The 18,954-nt window shown below is 63.5% G+C and overlaps 7 protein-coding genes across 9 annotated transcripts; 4 read left to right on the top strand and 3 right to left on the bottom strand.

The window, feature by feature from the left end:
* Positions 1-2: 2 nt before the first annotated feature.
* On the top strand, positions 3-854 carry LOC130586739 (non-structural maintenance of chromosomes element 3 homolog; the record flags this gene model as incomplete). Its single annotated transcript, XM_057387629.1, has 5 exons — positions 3-96; positions 168-210; positions 288-350; positions 585-699; positions 786-854. Coding segments are annotated over 5 exons (384 nt in total), but the record flags the coding sequence as incomplete, so codon positions are not given.
* Positions 855-965: 111 nt separating this feature from the next.
* On the bottom strand, positions 966-5,002 carry PFKFB1 (6-phosphofructo-2-kinase/fructose-2,6-biphosphatase 1). 2 transcript variants are annotated; one of them, XM_057387620.1, is made up of 14 exons: positions 4,782-5,002; positions 4,243-4,368; positions 4,058-4,154; positions 3,896-3,962; positions 3,716-3,790; positions 3,068-3,124; positions 2,831-2,952; positions 2,545-2,752; positions 2,020-2,166; positions 1,838-1,942; positions 1,635-1,764; positions 1,489-1,551; positions 1,148-1,212; positions 966-1,025 (listed from the first exon to the last, which is right to left on the bottom strand). In XM_057387620.1, exons 1-14 carry the CDS (start codon positions 4,807-4,809, stop codon positions 966-968), a joined length of 1,350 nt encoding a protein of 449 aa, XP_057243603.1. In that variant the 5' UTR covers positions 4,810-5,002. The 2 variants fall into 2 exon arrangements, with proteins under 2 accessions (XP_057243603.1, XP_057243604.1); XM_057387621.1 differs by lacking the exon at positions 4,782-5,002 and adding an exon at positions 4,642-4,696.
* A 735-nt stretch (positions 5,003-5,737) lies between these two features.
* Positions 5,738-8,153, top strand: HSD17B10 (hydroxysteroid 17-beta dehydrogenase 10). Its single transcript, XM_057387623.1, has 6 exons — positions 5,738-5,821; positions 5,911-6,075; positions 6,675-6,839; positions 7,115-7,243; positions 7,320-7,428; positions 7,509-8,153. The coding sequence occupies exons 1-6, from the start codon at positions 5,798-5,800 to the stop codon at positions 7,697-7,699; spliced, it is 783 nt and encodes a 260-aa protein (XP_057243606.1). The 5' UTR covers positions 5,738-5,797; the 3' UTR covers positions 7,700-8,153.
* A 274-nt stretch (positions 8,154-8,427) lies between these two features.
* NAA10 (N-alpha-acetyltransferase 10, NatA catalytic subunit) lies at positions 8,428-11,571 on the top strand. Its single transcript, XM_057387624.1, has 8 exons — positions 8,428-8,590; positions 9,114-9,212; positions 9,708-9,766; positions 9,898-9,943; positions 10,512-10,627; positions 10,712-10,756; positions 11,036-11,120; positions 11,225-11,571. The coding sequence occupies exons 1-8, from the start codon at positions 8,570-8,572 to the stop codon at positions 11,453-11,455; spliced, it is 702 nt and encodes a 233-aa protein (XP_057243607.1). The 5' UTR covers positions 8,428-8,569; the 3' UTR covers positions 11,456-11,571.
* Positions 11,572-11,874: 303 nt separating this feature from the next.
* LOC130586740 (U8 snoRNA-decapping enzyme-like) lies at positions 11,875-13,246 on the top strand. Of its 2 annotated transcripts, none has more exons than XM_057387631.1 (3): positions 11,875-12,067; positions 12,149-12,354; positions 12,963-13,246. In XM_057387631.1, the coding sequence occupies exons 1-3, from the start codon at positions 11,876-11,878 to the stop codon at positions 13,243-13,245; spliced, it is 681 nt and encodes a 226-aa protein (XP_057243614.1). In that variant the 5' UTR covers position 11,875; the 3' UTR covers position 13,246. The 2 variants fall into 2 exon arrangements, with proteins under 2 accessions (XP_057243614.1, XP_057243613.1); XM_057387630.1 differs by having other exon boundaries at positions 12,149-12,433.
* Positions 13,246-16,598, bottom strand: LOC130586741 (testis-specific Y-encoded-like protein 1). Its single transcript, XM_057387632.1, has 7 exons — positions 14,729-16,598; positions 14,567-14,644; positions 14,378-14,489; positions 14,134-14,279; positions 13,984-14,060; positions 13,819-13,892; positions 13,246-13,683 (listed from the first exon to the last, which is right to left on the bottom strand). The coding sequence occupies exons 1-7, from the start codon at positions 16,151-16,153 to the stop codon at positions 13,601-13,603; spliced, it is 1,995 nt and encodes a 664-aa protein (XP_057243615.1). The 5' UTR covers positions 16,154-16,598; the 3' UTR covers positions 13,246-13,600.
* Positions 16,599-17,563: 965 nt separating this feature from the next.
* On the bottom strand, positions 17,564-18,948 carry LOC130586736 (uncharacterized). Its single transcript, XM_057387625.1, has 4 exons — positions 18,873-18,948; positions 18,572-18,621; positions 18,386-18,438; positions 17,564-18,266 (listed from the first exon to the last, which is right to left on the bottom strand). The coding sequence occupies exons 1-4, from the start codon at positions 18,890-18,892 to the stop codon at positions 17,856-17,858; spliced, it is 534 nt and encodes a 177-aa protein (XP_057243608.1). The 5' UTR covers positions 18,893-18,948; the 3' UTR covers positions 17,564-17,855.
* Between the last annotated feature and the right edge of the window lie 6 nt (positions 18,949-18,954).

Genomic DNA, 18,954 nt, shown 5'->3' with positions numbered 1-18,954 from the left:
CTGGTGTCTGCTGCAGGGACAAGGAGAAGGAGAAGATGGGGCTCCTCTTAGTTGTCCTCAGCTTCATCTTCATGAAGGGAAACTCAGTCAAAGACAGTGAGTCCTCCCCCAAAACCCCCCATACCTCTCTTTCCCTTTCCACCTCACACTTACACAGCCTTTTCCAGCTRCCTTGTGGGAATTCCTGCGTCTGCTCCGTGTGCACCCAGGGTAGGATATGGGGGACACACAGGGAATGGGGGGGATAGGGCTGTTCAGCGCCACCCCTCACTAACCCCTGTCCTCAGGAAGCCACACAAGGTGTTTGGGGATGTCCGGAAACTGCTGATGGATGAGTTTGCTCGGCAGAAGTGAGTTGAGGAGTCCTGGGGGATAGTTTGGGGTGGGGTTCCCTTGTCCCTCCCGGTGTGCCCAGAGCGGCCCTGGCGCCAGCCTTGGCCAGGCTGTTTATACCACACCGCAGAGCAAAACCCGCAGCCCAAAGCCCCATGGCTCGAGGGTTCCTCATGGGGCTGGGGAGTGCTGGACACCCCTTTGTGGACCTCAAAACCTGCTGGGAGCATTCACCACCCACTCCTTTGCAGGTACCTGGATGTTACCCCCATACCCCTGACAGACCCTCCTGAATTCAAGTTCCAGTGGGGGCCACGGGCGGAAAAGGAGACCTCMAAGAAGGATGTGCTGAAATTTGTGGCAAAGGTGAGGCCGTGTTGGGGGATATCTCCGGGTTTTGAGCATCTCCAGGACTATATTAATCACACCCCTCCCCTTTTTCTCCCACCCAGATCCAGGGGAAGGACCCCACATTCTGGGTGAGCCAGAACAAAGAGGCCGAGGCTGAAGCTGCCTCCTGAGTTCCCAAAATAAAGGCATCTGTTGATGTGCAGCCTTTCTATCTCCACGCTCAGTGCTTTGTGTACAAGGTTTAATTTAGGGGAGGCCCCCCCTTGTCCCCTGAGGACCCCTCAGAAGTGCTCAGGAACGGTGTTCAGGGCATCRGCTGCGGTGCGGTTGATGTCGACGTTCTGTGGGGTGAAGATGTGGGGTTTTGGGGGTCTCACCCAAATCTAACCCCTCCCAATCTTTGAGGGGATCAGTGAGGTCTGCACCCTCTTTTTGGGGTGGATTTGGGGGTGGGGGCTCTCACCTGGGGTCGTTCCCGGTGGGTGTTCACTGCCTCGATGTTGAGGAAGATGGACTCGACCTCACACCCTGGTTCCCAGGGAAAAAGWGACCTGGCTGCAGCTGGGGGGGGACTTCGGGGGGGATTATCCCCATTTTGGGGAGGGACACTGGGGGGGGCTATGGTCTTCTCTTGGGGAAAATTGTCCTCATTTTGGGCTGGGACACCAGACCCCCCCTCAGCATCTAGATAAGAGGCTGCAGAGGACACAGGAGGTCCCCTTTTGGGGGGTGATTGTCCCCTCTTTGTGCCGGGACACTGCGGATGGACAGTCCACTTTTCAGGGAAACACCACCCTAACTCACCATAGGCCACAGGGGTCAGCTTTAGCACTGTGTGCAGGGGGCACTTGAGGTAGGGCAGCTCATCTGAGGAGGGTTTAAGAGAGTGAGAGGGGCACAGCAGCTCTGGGGTGTCCCCAGTTGTCCCCAGACTGTCCCCAAGGCCTCACCCGCACTCTTGTCCAGGAAATAGGCCAGCAGGCAGCGCATGACAGCCTGGTGGCAGATGACCAGGACATTCTCCTGCCGCTCCAGCTCCATGATGACGGGCTCCAGCCGCTGCACCAGGTCCTCGTAGGACTGGGGAGGGGAGTCAGGGTGGGTCCCCAAAACCCTGCCTCCCCCAAGTGTCCCACGGAGGTTTTGGGGATACCTCGCCCTTGGGGTAGCGGTAGCGGTACTTGTCCTGGTCCCGCAGCGCGAACTCCTTGGGGTAACGCTCCTGGATCTCCTCGTAGGTCATCTCCTCACAGACCCCCTATGGGACAGGGGCGTTGGGAGTTTGAGRGGGGCTTTGGGCTGTCCCCCCCTCCCCAAAAAGGGGGCGTGGCTCACTGCATCGATCTCATTGAGGGCTTTCCACTGTTCGTAGGGCACYCCCAGCGCCTCGGCCGTCTCGATGGTGCGTTTCATGTGGCTGGTCCACACCTTCAGCTCCCGGATGTTCTGGCTGCGGATGAACTGGGCCAGCGCCTGGGCATACTGGGAGGGGTGGGGATAAGGGTTTAGCCACTGGGTGTGGCTTTTCCTGGCCCTGTCCCTTGGGCACAGCCCTCACCCCATAGTAAGGGATGGGGGAACATTGAGGTGTGGCCTAAGCCTGCCCCTTTATGGGTGTGTCTTTCTAAGTTTCTTGCACAGGGCAAGGCCTAAGGCTCTGTCCAGCGGGCATGGCTTGCTTCCCTGGACCCACCCTTTATTGCCACACCTGTATATGGACTGGATGGTGTGTGGTTAGGTGAAGGCATGCCCCTTTTGAGGGTGTGGTCTGAACGCCGTTATCACCTGGGGTGACTCTTTTAGCCTGGGGTGGCCTCCTTTAGCCCCACCCCACACCCCACCTGTTCCCCCCAGCCCCACCTGGTGCCCACGGGGGGACAGCCCCGAGTCGCCACCGATGCGTCCCTGCAGGTTGAGCTGGCTCTCGCCGTGGCGGCTCAGGTAGATGGTGCGGGGCGTGACGTGGATGTTCATCAGGTAATAGACGGTGCGGCTCTGCACGTGGCCCTGCACCCGGTTCGCCAGGTACCGCAACCCCACGTCGAAGATCTTGATGTAGGACAGCCCACTGGAGGGGCAGGGGGACCACAGTCAGGGCAAGAGGGGTCCCCAGGCCTCGTGGAGTGGGATGTGGGGTGGGGGTCACCTGTCCAGCTCGTCGTCCAGGGGCTCGTAGGTGGTCTTGTAGCACTCAATGCGCTTCAGGAAGTCGGCCACGGCCTCCTCCTGTGCACGGCCCTTGTAGTCGGGGCTGCTCAGCTTCACTTGCTGGGGGAATTGGAGGGCACAGCTTTTGTGGGGGGCACACACAGCTTTGCACACACCCCCAGCCCCTGTTGTCACCTCCAGGTTCCTGYTGTCACACCCCCGCCCAGGGTCTCACCTTGATGTTCTCCTCAATGATGGCGGGGTCATCACAAATGGACTCGACAAACAGAACCTGGCAGGGAGGGGAAAAGGAGGGGGTCTGGTGGCTCCAAAGCAGTGTCACAGTGCCACCATCCCCCATATTGTGTATTCTTTCAAATCCCCCTGTGCTGTGATACCCCCAAAGCAGTGCCCATATTGTGGGCACTTCAAAATTGTGTCATTGCCCACCTCCCCCCATAATGTGCACCACCCCCAAAACAGTGCAAATCCCTCCAAAGTTACTGCCTTCACTATGCTGTGAGCACCCCAAAATCATCAACACCTCATGCTGTGACACCTCCAAATCACTGCAACTGTTCCCCCATATCAGTGCCCTAATCAGTGCCATGCGCCCATGCTGTAACACCACCAAATCAGTGTCACCACCCCACCCACGCTGTGGGCACCCCCAAATCAGTGCCACTTCTCCATACTGTGGATGTCCCTAAACCAGTGTCACTCCCCCCAACATTGTCACCCCCCTTCATCCTGTGGACACCCCCAAAAACAGTGCTACCTTCCCAGTGTGCTCTAGCCCCCTCCAAGCAGCACTGCCACCCCCTAAGGCTATAAATTCCCCAAAAATACCTCGTGCCCCCCCCAATGGTCCCCCAAATTATACCTTGTACCCGTTTTCCTTGGCAAACTGCAGGATCACAGCCCGACGTTCCCGCGTCGTGTTGGTGGCATCAAAAACCTGGGGGGATTGGGGGTGAAATATGACATGCCCCCCAAATATTTGGGGGGGGGAATTTTTTTCTCCTAGGGGGTTAATGTTTTTTTTTGGGTGGGGGTCTCTTACCGCCACCTGCCCCTCCTCAGAACTCAGGTAGGTGTGGACGTCCTTAAGGGCGGCCAGTGCGCAGTGCCTGGGAATTTGGGGAGGGGGCGATGTCTCTCTCAGCTCTGGCCCCCCAAAATGCACCCCAAAAATGCCCCCGCGGCCGCAACTTTCCCCCCTAACCTGCGGATTTCCATCCCCTCGGGGTTATCGTGACGGAAGAACTCGTAGTTCTCGTATCTGGGGACGGCTTCCCGCCTGTACTCGCCCACGTTGAACACTGCAGAGGGATCGGGGGAGAGTGGGATCGGGGGGAGGGGTCCCCAAAACTTTCACACCCCCCCCTCGCGCACCCCAAAAGCACTCACCCCGTGTCGGGGTGCCGATCCAGTTCAGGTAGCGGGTGAGTTTTCGGGAGATGTAGGTCTTGCCGCGGGCAGGTAACCCCACCAGGATCACCATGGTGGGGCAGTTGGTGAACTGGGGCACGGAGGCTGGGGGTGGATTTTGGGGAGGGGGKTGTTACAGCATTGTTACCCCTCCCCAGGCCTCCCCAATTGAGTTTGCACCCCCAAATCCCTCCTGGACCCCCAGCTAGGGTAGAACCACCTGCCCTGAAGGGGGARAATCCCCCCTCAATGCAGCCGTAGGGGAGTCTTGGGGGGGAATTTTTGCCCCTCGGGGTACATATCTGGTACCCCCCCTCCAATTCCCCCGGTCCCCACTTACATCCCCGTCTCACTCGAGGGGTGCAAAGGGCCACCYACGTTATTTTCCGGGGAGGGGTCCTTGTCAGCCGCTCCGATTCTGCCGCCATGTCCCTGCCTCTTCCCCCGCCCCCGGTCAGTGTCCCCGCGGCCACCCTCGCTGTCCCACCCCCTCGGAATTCACCCTCTGTCCCTTTTACCTGGGATTTTGGGTGATTTCTCCTCCATTTTTGGGGTGGGGGGGCAGGCGGGTGCTGCCGGTGCCCCCCGGGAAGGTCGGAGGTAACGTTATACCCTGGCTGCTGGCCGGGCTGGGAGGGACCGGGGGGTAAGGGGGGGGCCAGTGGGGCCCCCCCAAAGGTACTTGACCCTGTCACCCTGGTGGCTCAGCCTTGTCCCCCTGGGGGTCCTGGTCCCGTTCCCCATGGGGGTCTCAATCCTTGTTCCCTTAGAGTCGTGATCCCCCCCTCCCGGGCGATCTTGTCCTCCCTGGGGTCCCGATACGGACTCCTTGGTGGCGCTGGAACTGTCCCCTTGGGAGTCCCAATTCCACTCTGGGGAACCGGATCTTGTCCCCTCAGGGGTCCCCATCTTGTTTCTTTGGGGTCCCGGTCTCCTTCCCCTTGAATGTCTCAATCCTATCACTGTGGGGGTCCCAATTTCCCCCTCTAGGGGATGAGGAGGAAAAAGGGATCGGGACCCCCGCAAAGGGGGCACATGGGACCCCTCCGGACACCCCTGACCCCCGCCGGTCTGCGGGACCCTCAATTCCTCCGTGACGCCCCCCATCCCTTTCGGGGGGTCTCTATGGCCCTCCTCCCTCGGGCTGGAGAACCCCCTTATCCAGATCCCCTCCCCCCGGGATTCCCCACTCGTGTCCCCCCGCCCCGCCCGGTCCCTCCCCCGGTCCCTCCCTTGATCCCTCCCCCTCTCTCCCTCGGCGTCCCCCCAGGTTCTCCCCTGGTCCCACCCCCGAACCCTCCTTTGGCCCAACCCCCGGTCCCTCCCCCGGTGTCCCCCAGGTCCTTCCCCGTCCCTCCCTCGGTTCCTTCTTTGTCCATCCCCCGGTGTCCCCCTGGGTCCTCCCCCGGTCCCTCCGCTGAGTCTCTCCCCTGGTGTCCCCCCGGTCCCTCCCCGGTCCCTCCCCGGTCCCTCCCCCGTCCCTCCCCGCTCCTCCCCGGTGCCGCCCCCCGCGGGCATTGGCCGGACGGCGGCGATGGCGGCGATTCGCAGCGTGAAGGTACCGGGACCCCCCCGGACCCCGCGGACCCCGGGGATGTGTGCGGGGGTCTCCCCTCCTCGCTGACCCCCTTCTCTCCCCCTTCCCAGGGCCTGGTGGCGCTGGTGACCGGCGGCGGCTCCGGGCTGGGCCGGGCAACGGTGGAGCGGCTGGTGCAGCGCGAGGCGCGGGTGGTGCTGCTGGACCTGCCCACGTCCAACGGGGGCCAGCTGGCCCAGGAGCTGGGCGACCACTGCGCCTTCGCCCCGGCCGATGTGAGCACTGGGGGGCTGCGGGGGCTTCTCCCCCCCTGCATCCAGCGGTGATGTGGATGAAACCTAACCCTGACCCCAACACGGGGCCACCTTCACCCCACCTGTGGCAGCCCACCTTGATGTGGGGCCAGGTTGACCCCCATTGTTGACATTCCCCYAAAATGTGGGGCCACCTTGACTTCACTGGTGACCTTTGACACCTCAGGTGACATCTCACCTTGATGTGGGRCCCCCTTGACCCCACAGGTGGCCTTGGCTGARGGGGTTGRGACCACCTTGACCCCACTGGTGACATCCCTGCCCTCAATTTGGGGCCACCTTGACCCTGGAGGTGACCTTGGCAGAGGAGYTGGGGGTGACCTTGACCTTGYGGGTGACATCCCACCTTGACCCCTYGACATGGGCCTCTTGTCCCCGGGTGACCTCAGCTGAGGAGATGGGGGCTGCTTTGATGAYTCCCCCTTGATAYGGGACCACCTTGACCCCACTGGTGATGTCCCACATTAGCCCCAATGCTGCCATCCCACCTTAACTCCACCAGTGATGTCCCACCATGACCCCAGTGGTGACACCCCCCTCAGTGGCTCCTTTGCCCCCAGGTGACCTCTCCCAAGGAGGTGGGGGAGGCGCTGGCCGTGGCCCAGAAGAAATTTGGGCGCCTGGACCTGGCYGTGAATTGTGCTGGCATTGGCATCGCTGTCAAAACCTACAACAGCAAGAAGGACAAAGTGCATGACCTGGAGGATTTCCAGAGGGTCATCAACGTGAGTGTGGGGCCTGGAGGTCCCTGGACAATGGAACTGGGGGTCACTGGACAATGGGGTGGACATGGGATCTCCCTGGTCAGTGGGGTGAATGTGGGGGGTCCTGGTCAATGGGGTGTTGATGTTTTCAGGCTGTCCCTGATCAGTGGGGTGGCTGTGGGTATGGGGACTTTGGGGGTCACAGGTGTTTCCAGGACAGCACAGGAGGCTGTGGGAGTATCAGCAGGGTTTGGTGGTGCCCACAAGACCCTCCCCAAACCCCTCTCCCTCCCCAGGTGAACTTGGTGGGGACCTTCAAYGTGATCCGCCTCAGTGCGCAGATGATGAGCCAGAACAAGCCCGACGCCGACGGCCACCGTGGGCTCGTGGTCAACACCGCCAGTGTGGCCGCCTTTGAGGGACAGGTGAGGAACATCASGGATCTCAGGAGCCACCAGGGGAGTCAGGGGACCCCGCAATGACCACATGTCCTCCCCACAGGTGGGTCAAGCGGCCTACTCGGCCTCCAAGGGCGGCATCGTGGGCATGACCCTGCCCATCGCCCGGGACCTGGCCCCGCTGGGCATCCGTGTGGTGACCATTGCCCCAGGTAGGGTCATGGGGGCACCTGGGTGGGGAGGTGAGATGGGTGAGTTCCTCGATTCACCCCCTGTCTTTGGGGTTCCCCAGGGCTGTTCTCCACCCCGCTGCTGGCCGGTTTGCCAGAGAAGGTCCGGAACTTTTTGGGACAACAAGTGCCTTTCCCGTCCCGCCTGGGGGACCCTGCTGAATACGCCCACCTTGTGCAGGCCCTGGCCGAAAACCCCATGATCAAYGGGGAGGTGGTGAGGCTGGACGGGGCCCTGCGCATGCAGCCCTGAGTCTGGGGGATCCCCTCCCCGAATTTGGTGGTGGGGAGCGGCCACGCTGGGGTTGGAGAGCAGGGATGGACACTGTGGCTGGACGCTCTCCGGGGACACTCCAGGATGGGAACACTGCGGGGACAAGGACTGGGGRCACCATATGAGTGGGGACACTCTCTCCTGAGTGGACACAATTTCCCCCCGAGTGGACATAACCCCCGACCCGAATTGGGACACCACATGAGTGGGGACAGCACATGAGTGGCGACACCCTGGGATTTGGGGACAAACTCCACGAATGTGACCATGAGGCCCCCCGGGAAGATGGGATGAGGGCCCTGCTCAGGTGTGGGGGGCCCGTCCCGAGGCCCCCGAGCGTGGGAACCTCCGTGAGACCCCCCCGGGACCCCCCGTCCCTCCCCCGAGCCCCTCCCCCATCGCAATAAAGCGTGTTCGCCCACGCGGCCTCTGAGCTCTGCGCTGCCCCGCCTTCCCTCTGTTCCCATTGGCTCTTGCCACTGTCAATCATCAGCATCGCCAGACGTGATTGGGTGGCGAAGGGGGGGGGAGCGGGAAAAACCCACCCCCGCCTGGAGCGCGCCGAGGCACGCGCGGAACTCGCTTCTGATTGGCTGAGGGCAAAGGGAGTGAGCGGGGCGGGGCCTGGCAACCTCCCTTCATTCGTTGATTGGCTGACGTGCCTGTCAATACACCGCGAGCGGAGTGGCACGAGCGGGAGGGCGGGCTCAGTGCTGATTGGTCGGAGAGGAACTTCCGCCGGAAGCGGCTCGTGAGGGGACCGGGACCAGGATCGGGACCGGGAACGRAACCGGCACCGGGAGCAGGAACAGGATCASGAAACGCGATCGACACCGAGCAGCCGCAGCCATGAACATCCGGAACGCGCGGGTGTGCGGCCTGGGGGCTCAGGGGGGCTCAGCCGGGGCTTGGCGAGTGGGAGCCGGAGACCGGGGAGGGATCTGTCGGGGATACCGGGCCCTGGCGGGGAGGTCTGAGGGGACCATCGGGCTCTGGGAGGGGTCCGAGGGGGACAACGGACCCTGGGCAGGAGGAACTGGGATCTCATGAGGGATCTGAATTGGGGTCAGGGCTCCGGCAGGTTCTTTACCGGCCCTCAAAGAGGGGGAACCGGGATCTTAGGGTGGGTCTGAGAGGGATACCGGGCTTCGGAGAGGGGGTACCGGAGTCCCGTGGAGTGTCTGAGGAGGGTATCGGGCGCTTAAGGGGCTCTGAATGGCAGTACCGGATCTCGGGGAGGGGGAACGGGGGTCCTGCGGGGCTCTGAGGTGTGTCTTGTGCCCTGGAGGGGGTCTGAGAGAACCCCCCCGTGTTGGGCAGCACCAGGGCCGGTTTCGGGGTGATCCCCCGCCCCCCGGGGCCGCCCCCGCGCTGACTCCCGGCTCCCCGGCAGCCCGAGGACCTGATGAACATGCAGCACTGCAAYCTGCTCTGCCTGCCCGAGAACTACCAGATGAAATATTACTTCTACCACGGCCTCTCCTGGCCTCAGGTGCGGCCCTGGATCCGCCCCAGAACACACCTGGCTCCCTTCCCCCGGAGATCCCTGAATTCCCCCCTGGAACACCTGGATCCCCTTCCAGACATCTGGATCTAACACCTCCCTGTCCCCGGGATTTCCCCCCAGGCTTCCCTCAGTCTCCCCCTGGAACAACTGGACCCTCGTTCCCAATGGGACCCCATCACCCCCCAGGAGCCCCTCAATTTCCGTTTGAGCCATCTGGGTGCCCTCTGGAACCCTCAGATCACCACCCACCATGGCCTTTCCCCTCACTGGGGTCCTCAACACCTCTCTGGAGCACTTGGAATCTCCCTCCCCCTGGATTTCCCCCCACCTGGATCTTTCCCCCAGGAACCCCTGGATCCTTACCCGCCCCAATTAGGGACACTTGGAATTTGCCTCTGCCCCGAATCCCTGGATCCCCCACCCCCAGGGACCCCTGGAATTGGCCCCCAGAGTCACCTGGCCCCCTTCTCTCCCCCCCAGCTCTCCTACATCGCTGAGGATGAGAACGGGAAGATTGTGGGATAYGTCCTGGCCAAGATGTGAGTGTGGGGTGGGGGGGCGCTTCCCCCCTTCTCCTGGGGTTTGGGAGGGTCGGGGGGGGTATTCCCGATGGGATTTGGGGATCTCACCCCCCACCCCCCGCTCATCCCCTCCCCTTGTGCTTCTGCAGGGAGGAGGATCCCGATGAYGTCCCGCATGGACACATCACATCCCTGGTAGGGCAGGGTGGGGGTTTGGGGTGCTCTTGAAATAGGTCAGAGGGTTTGGGGGTGCTCCTTGGGGATCTTTAGGTTCACTTGATGGGTTTTGGAGGCTCTTGGACAGGGTCTGAGCACTTAGGGTGCACTTTAAGCTTGCTTGAGGGGTCTTGCAGTGCCCTTGGAGGGTCCTGTGGCTCTTTAAGGGCTTTGGGGGGCTCWCTGAGGCTTTGGGGCCTTTTAGGAACCAGGATCTGGGGGTGTGGGGTAGTTTTTGGGGTGCCCCTTTGTTTTTTGGGATGTCTTTGGTGGGTTTGGGATGCCCCCCAGCCTGTTTGGGGATCTGCAGGTGGTAAAMCACTTCCACTGGGTTGGTTTCCAGGTTTCCCTGGGATTTCTTGGGGTCTCCCACCTGATTTTAGCCCCTGCCCCAGGTGATGAAATGTTCCCGTGAGTCCCTGGGGGGGTTCAGGGGTGTCCTTGGAGTTTTTGGGGTATCCCTGATTGCTTTTTGGGTCCCCTGAGGAGTTTTGGGGGTCTCCCAGGGGTTTTTGGGGTGTCCCAGCCCATTTCGGTGCCCACCCAGGCAGTGAAACGCTCGCACCGGCGCTTGGGGCTGGCACAGAAGCTCATGGACCAGGCATCCCGGGCCATGATCGAGAACTTCAACGCCAAATATGTGTCCCTGCACGTCCGTAAGAGGTGAGACCCCCCCAAACCCCCCCGGGGAGACCCCAGACTCCAAGGAACACCCCCCAGAATAACCTTTCTGTTTGTCCTTGGTAGCAACCGGGCAGCTCTGCACCTCTACTCCAACACCCTCAACTTCCAGTGAGTCCGGGAAGGGTAAAGGGGGTTTGGGGGAGCTGCAGTAGGAACTGGTGGGGGCTGAGGGGGGTTTGGAGGGTGTTTGGGTTGGGGGCTGCTGACATATTGAGGGGGGGGTTAAAGCAGCTTTGGGAGAGTTTAACCCCATAAGGAGACAAAAGTGGGGGCAGACTTTGGGGCCACCCCAAAAACATCCCATTCTGTGTCCCTCCCCCAACCCAAAACACCCCCACCCGATGTGTGAGACCCCCAAATCACCCCCCCTGTGTCGTGGCCCCCCAGGATCAGCGAGGTKGAGCCCAAGTACTACGCAGATGGGGAGGATGCCTACGCCATGAAGCGGGACCTCACYCAAATGGCAGATGAGGTAGAGTCCCCAGGATCCCCCAAACCCTTTTGGGGGGGCATCCCCCCCACTCCCAGGGCCCTTCCAAGCCTCTTTTCCCCCAGTAACCCCCTTTTCCCCCACAGCTGCGGAAGCAGGTGGAGCAGAAGGAGCGGGGCCGCCCCCCAGTCCCCACCGAGCCCTCCCGGGGTGGGGACGGGGTCTGCGGTTCGGGGGGACCCCCCTCACACACCCCCACCGGSCCCCACCACCACGAGGATGGGGGAGGCGACAGCAAAGACGTCAGCGAGGTGAGCGAGACCACCGAGAGCACCGACGTCAAGGACAGCTCCGAGGCCTCTGACTCTGCTTCATAGGGACCCCCGGGACCCCCCCAAATCCCTGGGACCCTCCTGGGGACCCCCAGACTGCTGGGAGTCCCCAGGGACCCCTTTTGGTGCTTGGTGGGGTCAATAAAGCCCCTCCCTCTCCAGTCTGTGCTGTGTCTGTGTGTGTGGCCCTCATGTGAGGGTTTTCGTGGCTTTTTGGGGATAATACGGGGGTGTCGGGGATATCAAGGGGGATCTCACCCCCTTCCCCCGGGATTTTGGGGAAATGGGCTGGGGGCGGGGCATCGATCGATCACGCCCTCATTGACCACGCCCCTCGCTGCCGCTGGGTGGGATCCACGTGGGGGGCGTGGCCTGCTCTGATCCCTCACCACTGATTGGCGGGGGCGTGGCCCCCCGTCAAGTCCTGCCCGCTGATTGGCGGAGACGCGCAGTTGCGGCGCCACCATGCGGGAARGCGGGGAGGAGCAGCCGCCGCTGCTGAGCCGGGCGGAGGCGCTGGGCCTGGGCCGGGATCAGGACCGGAGCGGGACCGGGGATGGGGGAACGGAGCAGGGGGCGGGCTGGCGTCATGCCTGCCATGTGCTGCTGCACGCCCCGCTGCCCGCCGGGGCCCCGCCGCCGGGACACGCCGTGCTGGTGCGTACGGGGGCGGTGGAGCGGGCCCGGCCCGGAGCGGAGGACGTTTCCCCGCCGCTGATTCCCCCCGCGACCCCGCAGATGCAGCTGCGGTTTGATGGGCGGTTCGGGTTCCCGGGAGGGCTGGTSGATCCCGGGGAGTCGCTGGAGGMGGCGCTGGAGCGGGAGCTGCGGGAGGAGCTGGGCCCGGCGGCGGCCACGCTTCAGCTCCGGCCGCGGCACCACCGAGGGGCGCGCGTCTGGCCGGGGGGCGGGGCCGGAAGTGACGGCGGGCTCGTGACGCACCTGTACGTGAAGCCGCTGCGATTGGACGAGCTGGAGGCGCTCGAAAGGGGCGGGGCCAGAGCGCCCGAGCACGGGCTGGAGGTAGGGGGGGGCACCGGGAACGGGATGGAAATTGGGGGCGGGAGGAGAGAGAGGGGCAGCGGGAACGGGAAGATAGGAGCACGGGAGGGAGCACCGGGAACGGGATGGAAATGGGGGCAGTCACTTGGAGCGGCGGGGTTGAGAGGGAGATTTGCACCGGGAGTAAACTGAGGACGGGTCTGGAAACGGGAGTGAGGTAATGCGTACTGAGGAGAATTGGTACTTGGGGGGTGTGACCGGTACCTGAGGAGATCTAAGACGGAGGCTTCACTGTGAGGGGTTCTAGGGGTACCAGGGCAGATTCGGGGGGAATCGGCACTGGGGGCCATGGAGTGTTTGAGGACCCAACGGGTTCCGTTGGAGTTGGGGGGTCTGATGGGGAGGTCGGTACCAGCACCTGGGAGGAGACACTACGGGGGAGAAGGAAGGAACTCGATGTGGGTGCTTCCCCCTCTTTGTGGGGCTGGGGGGCACTGGAGCACTCGTGGGGTTCCCCGGCACTTTGGGGGTCTCCCTCCCTCTCTCCYAGGTGCAGGGGCTGGTGCGGGTCCCCCTCGGGGTGGGGCTCCCGGCGTTCCTGCAGAACCGATTCGCTGGTGACGCGCGGGAGCAGCTCCTGGGGACCCTCCAGACCCTCGGTGTCCAGTTCCCCCCAGCCCAGGACCCTGCGAGGGTCCCCCCAGAGTCAGGGGAGCCCCTCACCCCAAAACCGGTGGCAGGCGAGGAGGAGAATGACCCAGTGGAGTAAAATCACCCTGAAATCTGCCCTCGGATCACCTGAGGGTGTTGTGGTTCAAGGGAAGACTTTGTGACTCTGTTAAAACTTTCTCTTTATTATAATATATTTTTAGATAAAAAAAGAAAATTTTACAAGTTTTTAACCCAAAATGTACAAAAATGGTCAGGAAATGGTTGTTTTTTTTCCCTGGTGGGTGGTGTGTCTTGGGGAGGGATTTGGGGGGACCCCCCCCCACCCCCCAGGTGATGGAGCTGGGGAGATTGGGGGTCCCTGGGAGGGGGTCATGAAAGGTTTGGGGGGAAGGGGGGGGATTGAAAGGCCTTCAAACACCCTGAGCTGTGTTGGGGGCCCCCAGCCCCTCATTACCCGCAATGCTGGGGGGGACAGAGGGGGAGGAGATGTGCAGCACCCCCAAATTCCACCCCCAATTAGATTCTGCCCCTGTTGGAGTCTTTCTGTCCCACGGGGGGGTTGGGGGGCTCCTCAGTTGGGACCTCTTCGACGCCACTGCCTGGGGACAGGTGTCAGAAAGCACAAAATGAGCCTCTTCTCTCCTTCCAGGAGGACTTTGGGGGGGTCACAGCCCCCCATTTCCTCGGGTGAGGAGTTTTGGGGTCTCCACAGGGTGGTKGGGATGGTCACTTACCGTCCCCATCGTCCGGGATCTCCTGCACATCCTCRTCGTCATCCAGGATCACCACACAGTCCTCGCCACTCTCACTGGGGAAGGGTTAATGGGGGGGATAAAACTTTGGGGTTCCCCCCMAGACCCCCAGGGTGCCCCCAGCCCCCCCACCGGGGTGCAGCTCACCTGTCAGGGGGTCCCTCAGCGCCCTCCCCCAGCAGGTAGAACTGGAGTGGGTTGGGCCAAAGCTCCTCCTTGATAATCTGGAGGAGRAGATGATGGGGTCAGGGKGGTACTGGGAGYACWGGGAGGGGTTACTGGGAGCACRGGGCTCACCTCAGCCACACGGTCCCCCGCAGGGAAACTGTGGTCCCCAAACCACGCGAAGAAGCTGCGGGGGGCTGGGGTGCCCTTGTTGGGGCGAGAACGGGGGTCCTGCCCCTGCCACCACCGGATCGGGGTCGAGTGGGACACCAGGTGACCTGGGGGGATGAACACATGGGAGGGTCACTCCGGCCCCCCCAAAAGCCCTCACCCGGGCTGTAGGAAGTGGGGGTTCCCCCCTGCCCCCATCACTCACCGGAGGGGCCGCGTATGAACTCCTTGGCCACGACATCGTTCTGGAAATACGGGTTGACGCTGAAGAAGAACCGGATGCGGCACCCGGGGCGGCTCTGGCCGAACTCCTCCACCTGTGGGTCCTGGTGTGTTACCTCAAGGGGCACACCTCCCCAAAGCTCCCCCTTCCCCAAAAACCCCATCCAGGTACCTGCAAACTCGTCATGTAGCTCAGCGCATCCTCGTCGCGGTCGCTGATCATGGCCGAGAGCTGCGGGTGGTTCAGRAACTGGGAACAGGGGGGTCAAGGAAAGATGGATCTGGAGGTTCCCACGTGTCCCCCCCACCCCAAATCGCAGCCCCCCAAGGATACGGCGGTGACCCAGAAGCCGGGGATGTGCTGGATGAGGCGGTTGCGGCGCTGCAGGTGTGGCCGGCGGCGGAGGCAGAAGCGGGTGCGGAGACGGCGGAAGGCTCGAGCTGCCTCCTCCTCCACGGCCTCCAGCTCCAGCTGCACGGCCTCCARYGCYGCCAGGTACCGCGCCGGCCCTTCRTCCCGCTCCTCCTCCTCCTCMTCGTCTTCATCCTCGCCCAGGGAGATCACCGCGCTCTCCTCGGCCACCTGCTCCTTGGGAACCGGGACCCCCGCGGGTTCTGGGACCCCCACGAGGTCTGGGAGCCCAGGGCCACCCCGGCTYTGCCCCACACAGGCTGTGGGGGTGGGCTCCAGGCCCTCCTCGGGCTCCGTGGTGGTCTCCAGGCCCCCTTTCTGCTCTCTGTTCCGCTTCACGTGGCCAATGATGGTGGTCTCCAGGCTCTCTGTGTCCTCCCTGGTGGTCTCTGTGCCCACCAAGACTTCRCTGGTGGTCTCCAGGCCCCCCTTCCCCTCCCAATCCAAGCACTGGGTACCAGCAGTCTCCACACTCCCCTTGGGCCTCACAGGGGTCTTCCCCTTGCGCCTGCTGGTGTTTTTCAGGCCCCCACCAGGGGAAGCATCATTCTCCGTGCTCTCCAGGATCTTGCTGGCTGTCTCCAGGCCTTCCTTGCTCCTTCTCCCTTGCTCCAAGCAGCGAGTGACGGCTGTCTCCAGGCTCCCTTTGCGCCCATTGGTGCTCCCAAGGCTCCCTGTAACCTCGCTGGTGGTCTCCAGACCGCCCATGGCCTCTCCGGTGGTGTCCAGGCTTCCATTGGATTCCATGGGAGTCTCCAGGACACTCTCATCCTGCTCCAGGGAATGTGTGACGGCAATTTCCACATCCCCCATGGCCTCACTGGTGGTCTCCAAACACCCTTTATGCAAGCCATCGGTACTGGTGGTCTCCAGGCTCCCTTTGCATTGATTGATGGTCTCCACACTCCCTTTAAGCCCACCAGTGGTCTCCAGGCCCTCTTTTTCCTGCTCCATGCAGTCGGTGATGGAGGTATCCAGGCWCCCCTTGGCCTCCTCGGTGGTCTCCAGGATGCCCATGGCCTCTCCGGTGGTTTTCGGCCCCACCGTGCCCTCCCCGGGCCTGTCCAGCCCCTCCCCGGGGTTGTCCAGCCCTTCCCCGGCCGAAGCCGCGATCTCCGGACTGCCGCCAGAGGGCGCGCGCGCACGCTTTCCACAGCCCCGCGCATGCCCGGACCCGTCGACCCGCGCGCGCGCGCCGCGGCCCTCACCACGACCTCCGGCGGGGATGGGGGAACGGGCCGTCTCCCCGCGGGTAACGGCAGCGGCAGGTCCCTTCCCGGTGGGCGTGTCCAGGCGGCGGAGCTTGGCCGGGGACGGCCCGTCCGCCCCGGCCCCGGCCCCGCTCATGGCGGCGGCTCCGGCGCCCGCCAGGGCCGAAGCAGCGGCCGAAAAAGCGCGCGCGCTGCCGCCGCCGGAGCCCCGCCCACCCGCTCGTCACGCGCGCGCTGCCCATTGGCCGGTTGCCATGGCGACGCCCGTCACGCGGGACGACCGGGAAAGAGGCAGCCAATGGGYGCGCGCCGCTTTGGCGGGCTCAGGGAGCCTGGTGGGCGGGGCGGAGGAGCCTCGCGCATGCGCAGCGTGAGGAGGGCACGTGCAGGCGGCGCGAGAGCCCCGTCGTGAGGGGAGAGGCCCCGCCCCACCCCCGCCATGAGGGGCTGAAGGAGCATCGCGGGAACGGGACTCCCCCCACTGTCACCGAGGGACTGGGATGCCACCCCCACCGTGACTTCAGAAGGACTGTCCCCCCCTGCTGTCACCTGAGTGACTGGGACCACCCCCCAGTGACTTCAGAAGGGCCGGGACCCCCCACACTGTGATTTCAGATGTCACTACTTCAGAAACTGTCCCCTCCTCCTTCCCCCTACTGTCACCTGAGGGGCTGAGGAACCGTGGGGGTGGGTGAGACCCCTCCACAGTGAGTCCAGAGGGGCTGAAAACGCAACTGTTGTCAACTGAGGGACTGGGAACCCTCCACAATGAGTCCAGAGAGGCTGAAACCCCCATCTGAGGTCACCTGAGGGACAGGACTCCCACAGTAAGTCCAGGGGGCTAAGAGCTCCCCGCAACTGTCATCTGAAGCACCGGGACATCCCCTATGGTGAATCCTGAGGAGCTGAGACCACCCCAGTGTCACCTTGAGGTGCCAGGACCCTCCTTTGGCTGCATCCAGGGCAGGGAGGGCCCACCCCCCCAAGCCTGAGGACTGAGGGGAGGGTTCATGAGGGTTGGGGACCCTCTCCTGGCCATCTCCAGATTGCTCAGGACCCCCCTACTCCCCCTAGATGTTCCCAGGACATTTGAGACCCCCCAACTGCTTCCAAGGGGTCTTAGGATGACCCCCCAGTTCTTCCTAGAGGGTTCAGGACGCTCCCCCCCTCCAGCTGCTCCCAGAACACTCAGAACCCACACCACCCCGTTCTTCCAAGGGGGCTCAGGACCCTCCAAGCTACTCCCAGGACACTTAGGATCCTGCTCCTCCAATTCTTCCAAGGGGGGCTCAGGACCCTCCCGGCTGGTTGCAAACCCTTCTGTCACCACAAGGCACCAACAGGACACCAAAGGCAAGCCCCACTCCCCATCTCCGTGGGGTTTGGGGGGGGCTGTTTGCCATCCACGGGCCCCATGACCTTTGCTGGGACCTTCCCCAGGGACAGGAAATGGCTGCAACAGCGACGGGAGGGGAGGAAATCAGCCCCCACCTCCCAAAATGGGCCCCACCCTCCAAACCTTCCTTCCCCCCCAAAGCCCCCCCATGACAATAACTCGGGGACACCATCGTTCCATGGCTGTATGTACATAGGGGCGCCCCAAAACCCGGGGGGGAGGGTGCACACAGTGTCGGAGGGGTCCCACAAAGTGACAGTGCCCCCACCCCCGGGGGGGCAATTTGGAGGTGCCCTTCCATCACCCCACACCGCAACTCAGCCTCCCCCCTCCACTGATTGAGGAGTGTCCCATGTTTTCAGGGGTGAAATGGGGGGGAAGGGTGCTGTGACGATTTGSGTGGTGACAATTTTGGGTGGTGACAATTGGGCTCCCCCGCTCCTCACGTGAGCCAGGCCAGTGCCAGGTAGAGCCCCAAGGCCAGCGCGGCCGTGGGSCCCCCTCCGTCCCCCCAGGCCACCGGCACCAGCACGGCCAAGGCCAGGACCACCCCGCACCCCCTGAGCGCGCCCCCCAAACTGGTCCCCCGTCCCCGGGGAGGCCGTGCCGGTACCACCAGAGCCCCCTCCACCGGCCCCCCCCTCCCCAGCAGCACCGGGGGGCTGCACCGTCCCCCCCCCTCATAGCGGAGTGCCATCTCGTTGGCCAGCGACGTGTTGGGGGCTCTCTCGGGGAGGGGAGGGTCCCCGTTTCTCGGGGAGGGTTCGCTGTCGCCGGTGTCCCCCYGCAGCCGGCGCAGGTGGGACAGGTAGAGCTGCTCCAGCTCCCGTGCCACCGCCTCGTCCTCGGCGCCCTGGGGGTGGGGGGCACAGTTTGGGGTACCCCCGGTCTCGGGGAGGCACGGTGTGGGGTACCCCCTTCCTTGGGGAAAGGGGGCACCCTAATTTTGGGGAGGAAGGGTTGTTGTCTCACCTGTGCGGGGGGCTGCTCTGCTTCCGGGGGGGACGTTGGGGCAGGGTCAGGCTCTGTGGGAGGGAAAGGGGGGCTGAAAGACCCCCAAAACTCGGGGAGATCCCCAAAAATGAGGGGATCCCCAAAATTGGGGAGTACCCCAAAAATTTGGGGTGAACCCCCAAAATTGGGAGGGGTGATACATACCTGTACTGTGGTCGGGGGGTGGGGGTTGCACATCCTCCGCCTCCTGCGGCCTTTTGGGGGGACACGGGTGTTCGGGGGTCACTGAAGAGGACCCATTCTCCCCCCCAAATTAGCGGTGGRGGAGCAGTGTCTGCACCCCCCCACACAGAAGGTGACCCACATCCGGGGCCCGAGGGGTCCGGGGGGGACCCAGACACGCGCCACAGCCCCCTCCCCCCCCAGTTTCGGGGGGCACATGCGGGGGGGGTTGACCCMATTTTTGAGGGTCCCCCATGCAGATTTCCCCCCTCCCATCTCTTACCTGCCCTTCCCAGGCCTCATCCAGATCCCGGGGGGTGGCGGCTCTCCCACCGCGCCCCCCTCCCCCCCTACGGGAGGTCCCC

This window comes from Malurus melanocephalus, unplaced genomic scaffold (genome assembly GCF_030028575.1).
Source record: "Malurus melanocephalus ecotype Western Australia unplaced genomic scaffold, MMel_1.1 scaffold_1278, whole genome shotgun sequence".
Lineage (NCBI taxonomy): Eukaryota > Metazoa > Chordata > Aves > Passeriformes > Maluridae > Malurus > Malurus melanocephalus.
Note: the sequence above shows the minus strand (reverse complement) of the source record. Positions and strands in the feature narration are given on the sequence as shown.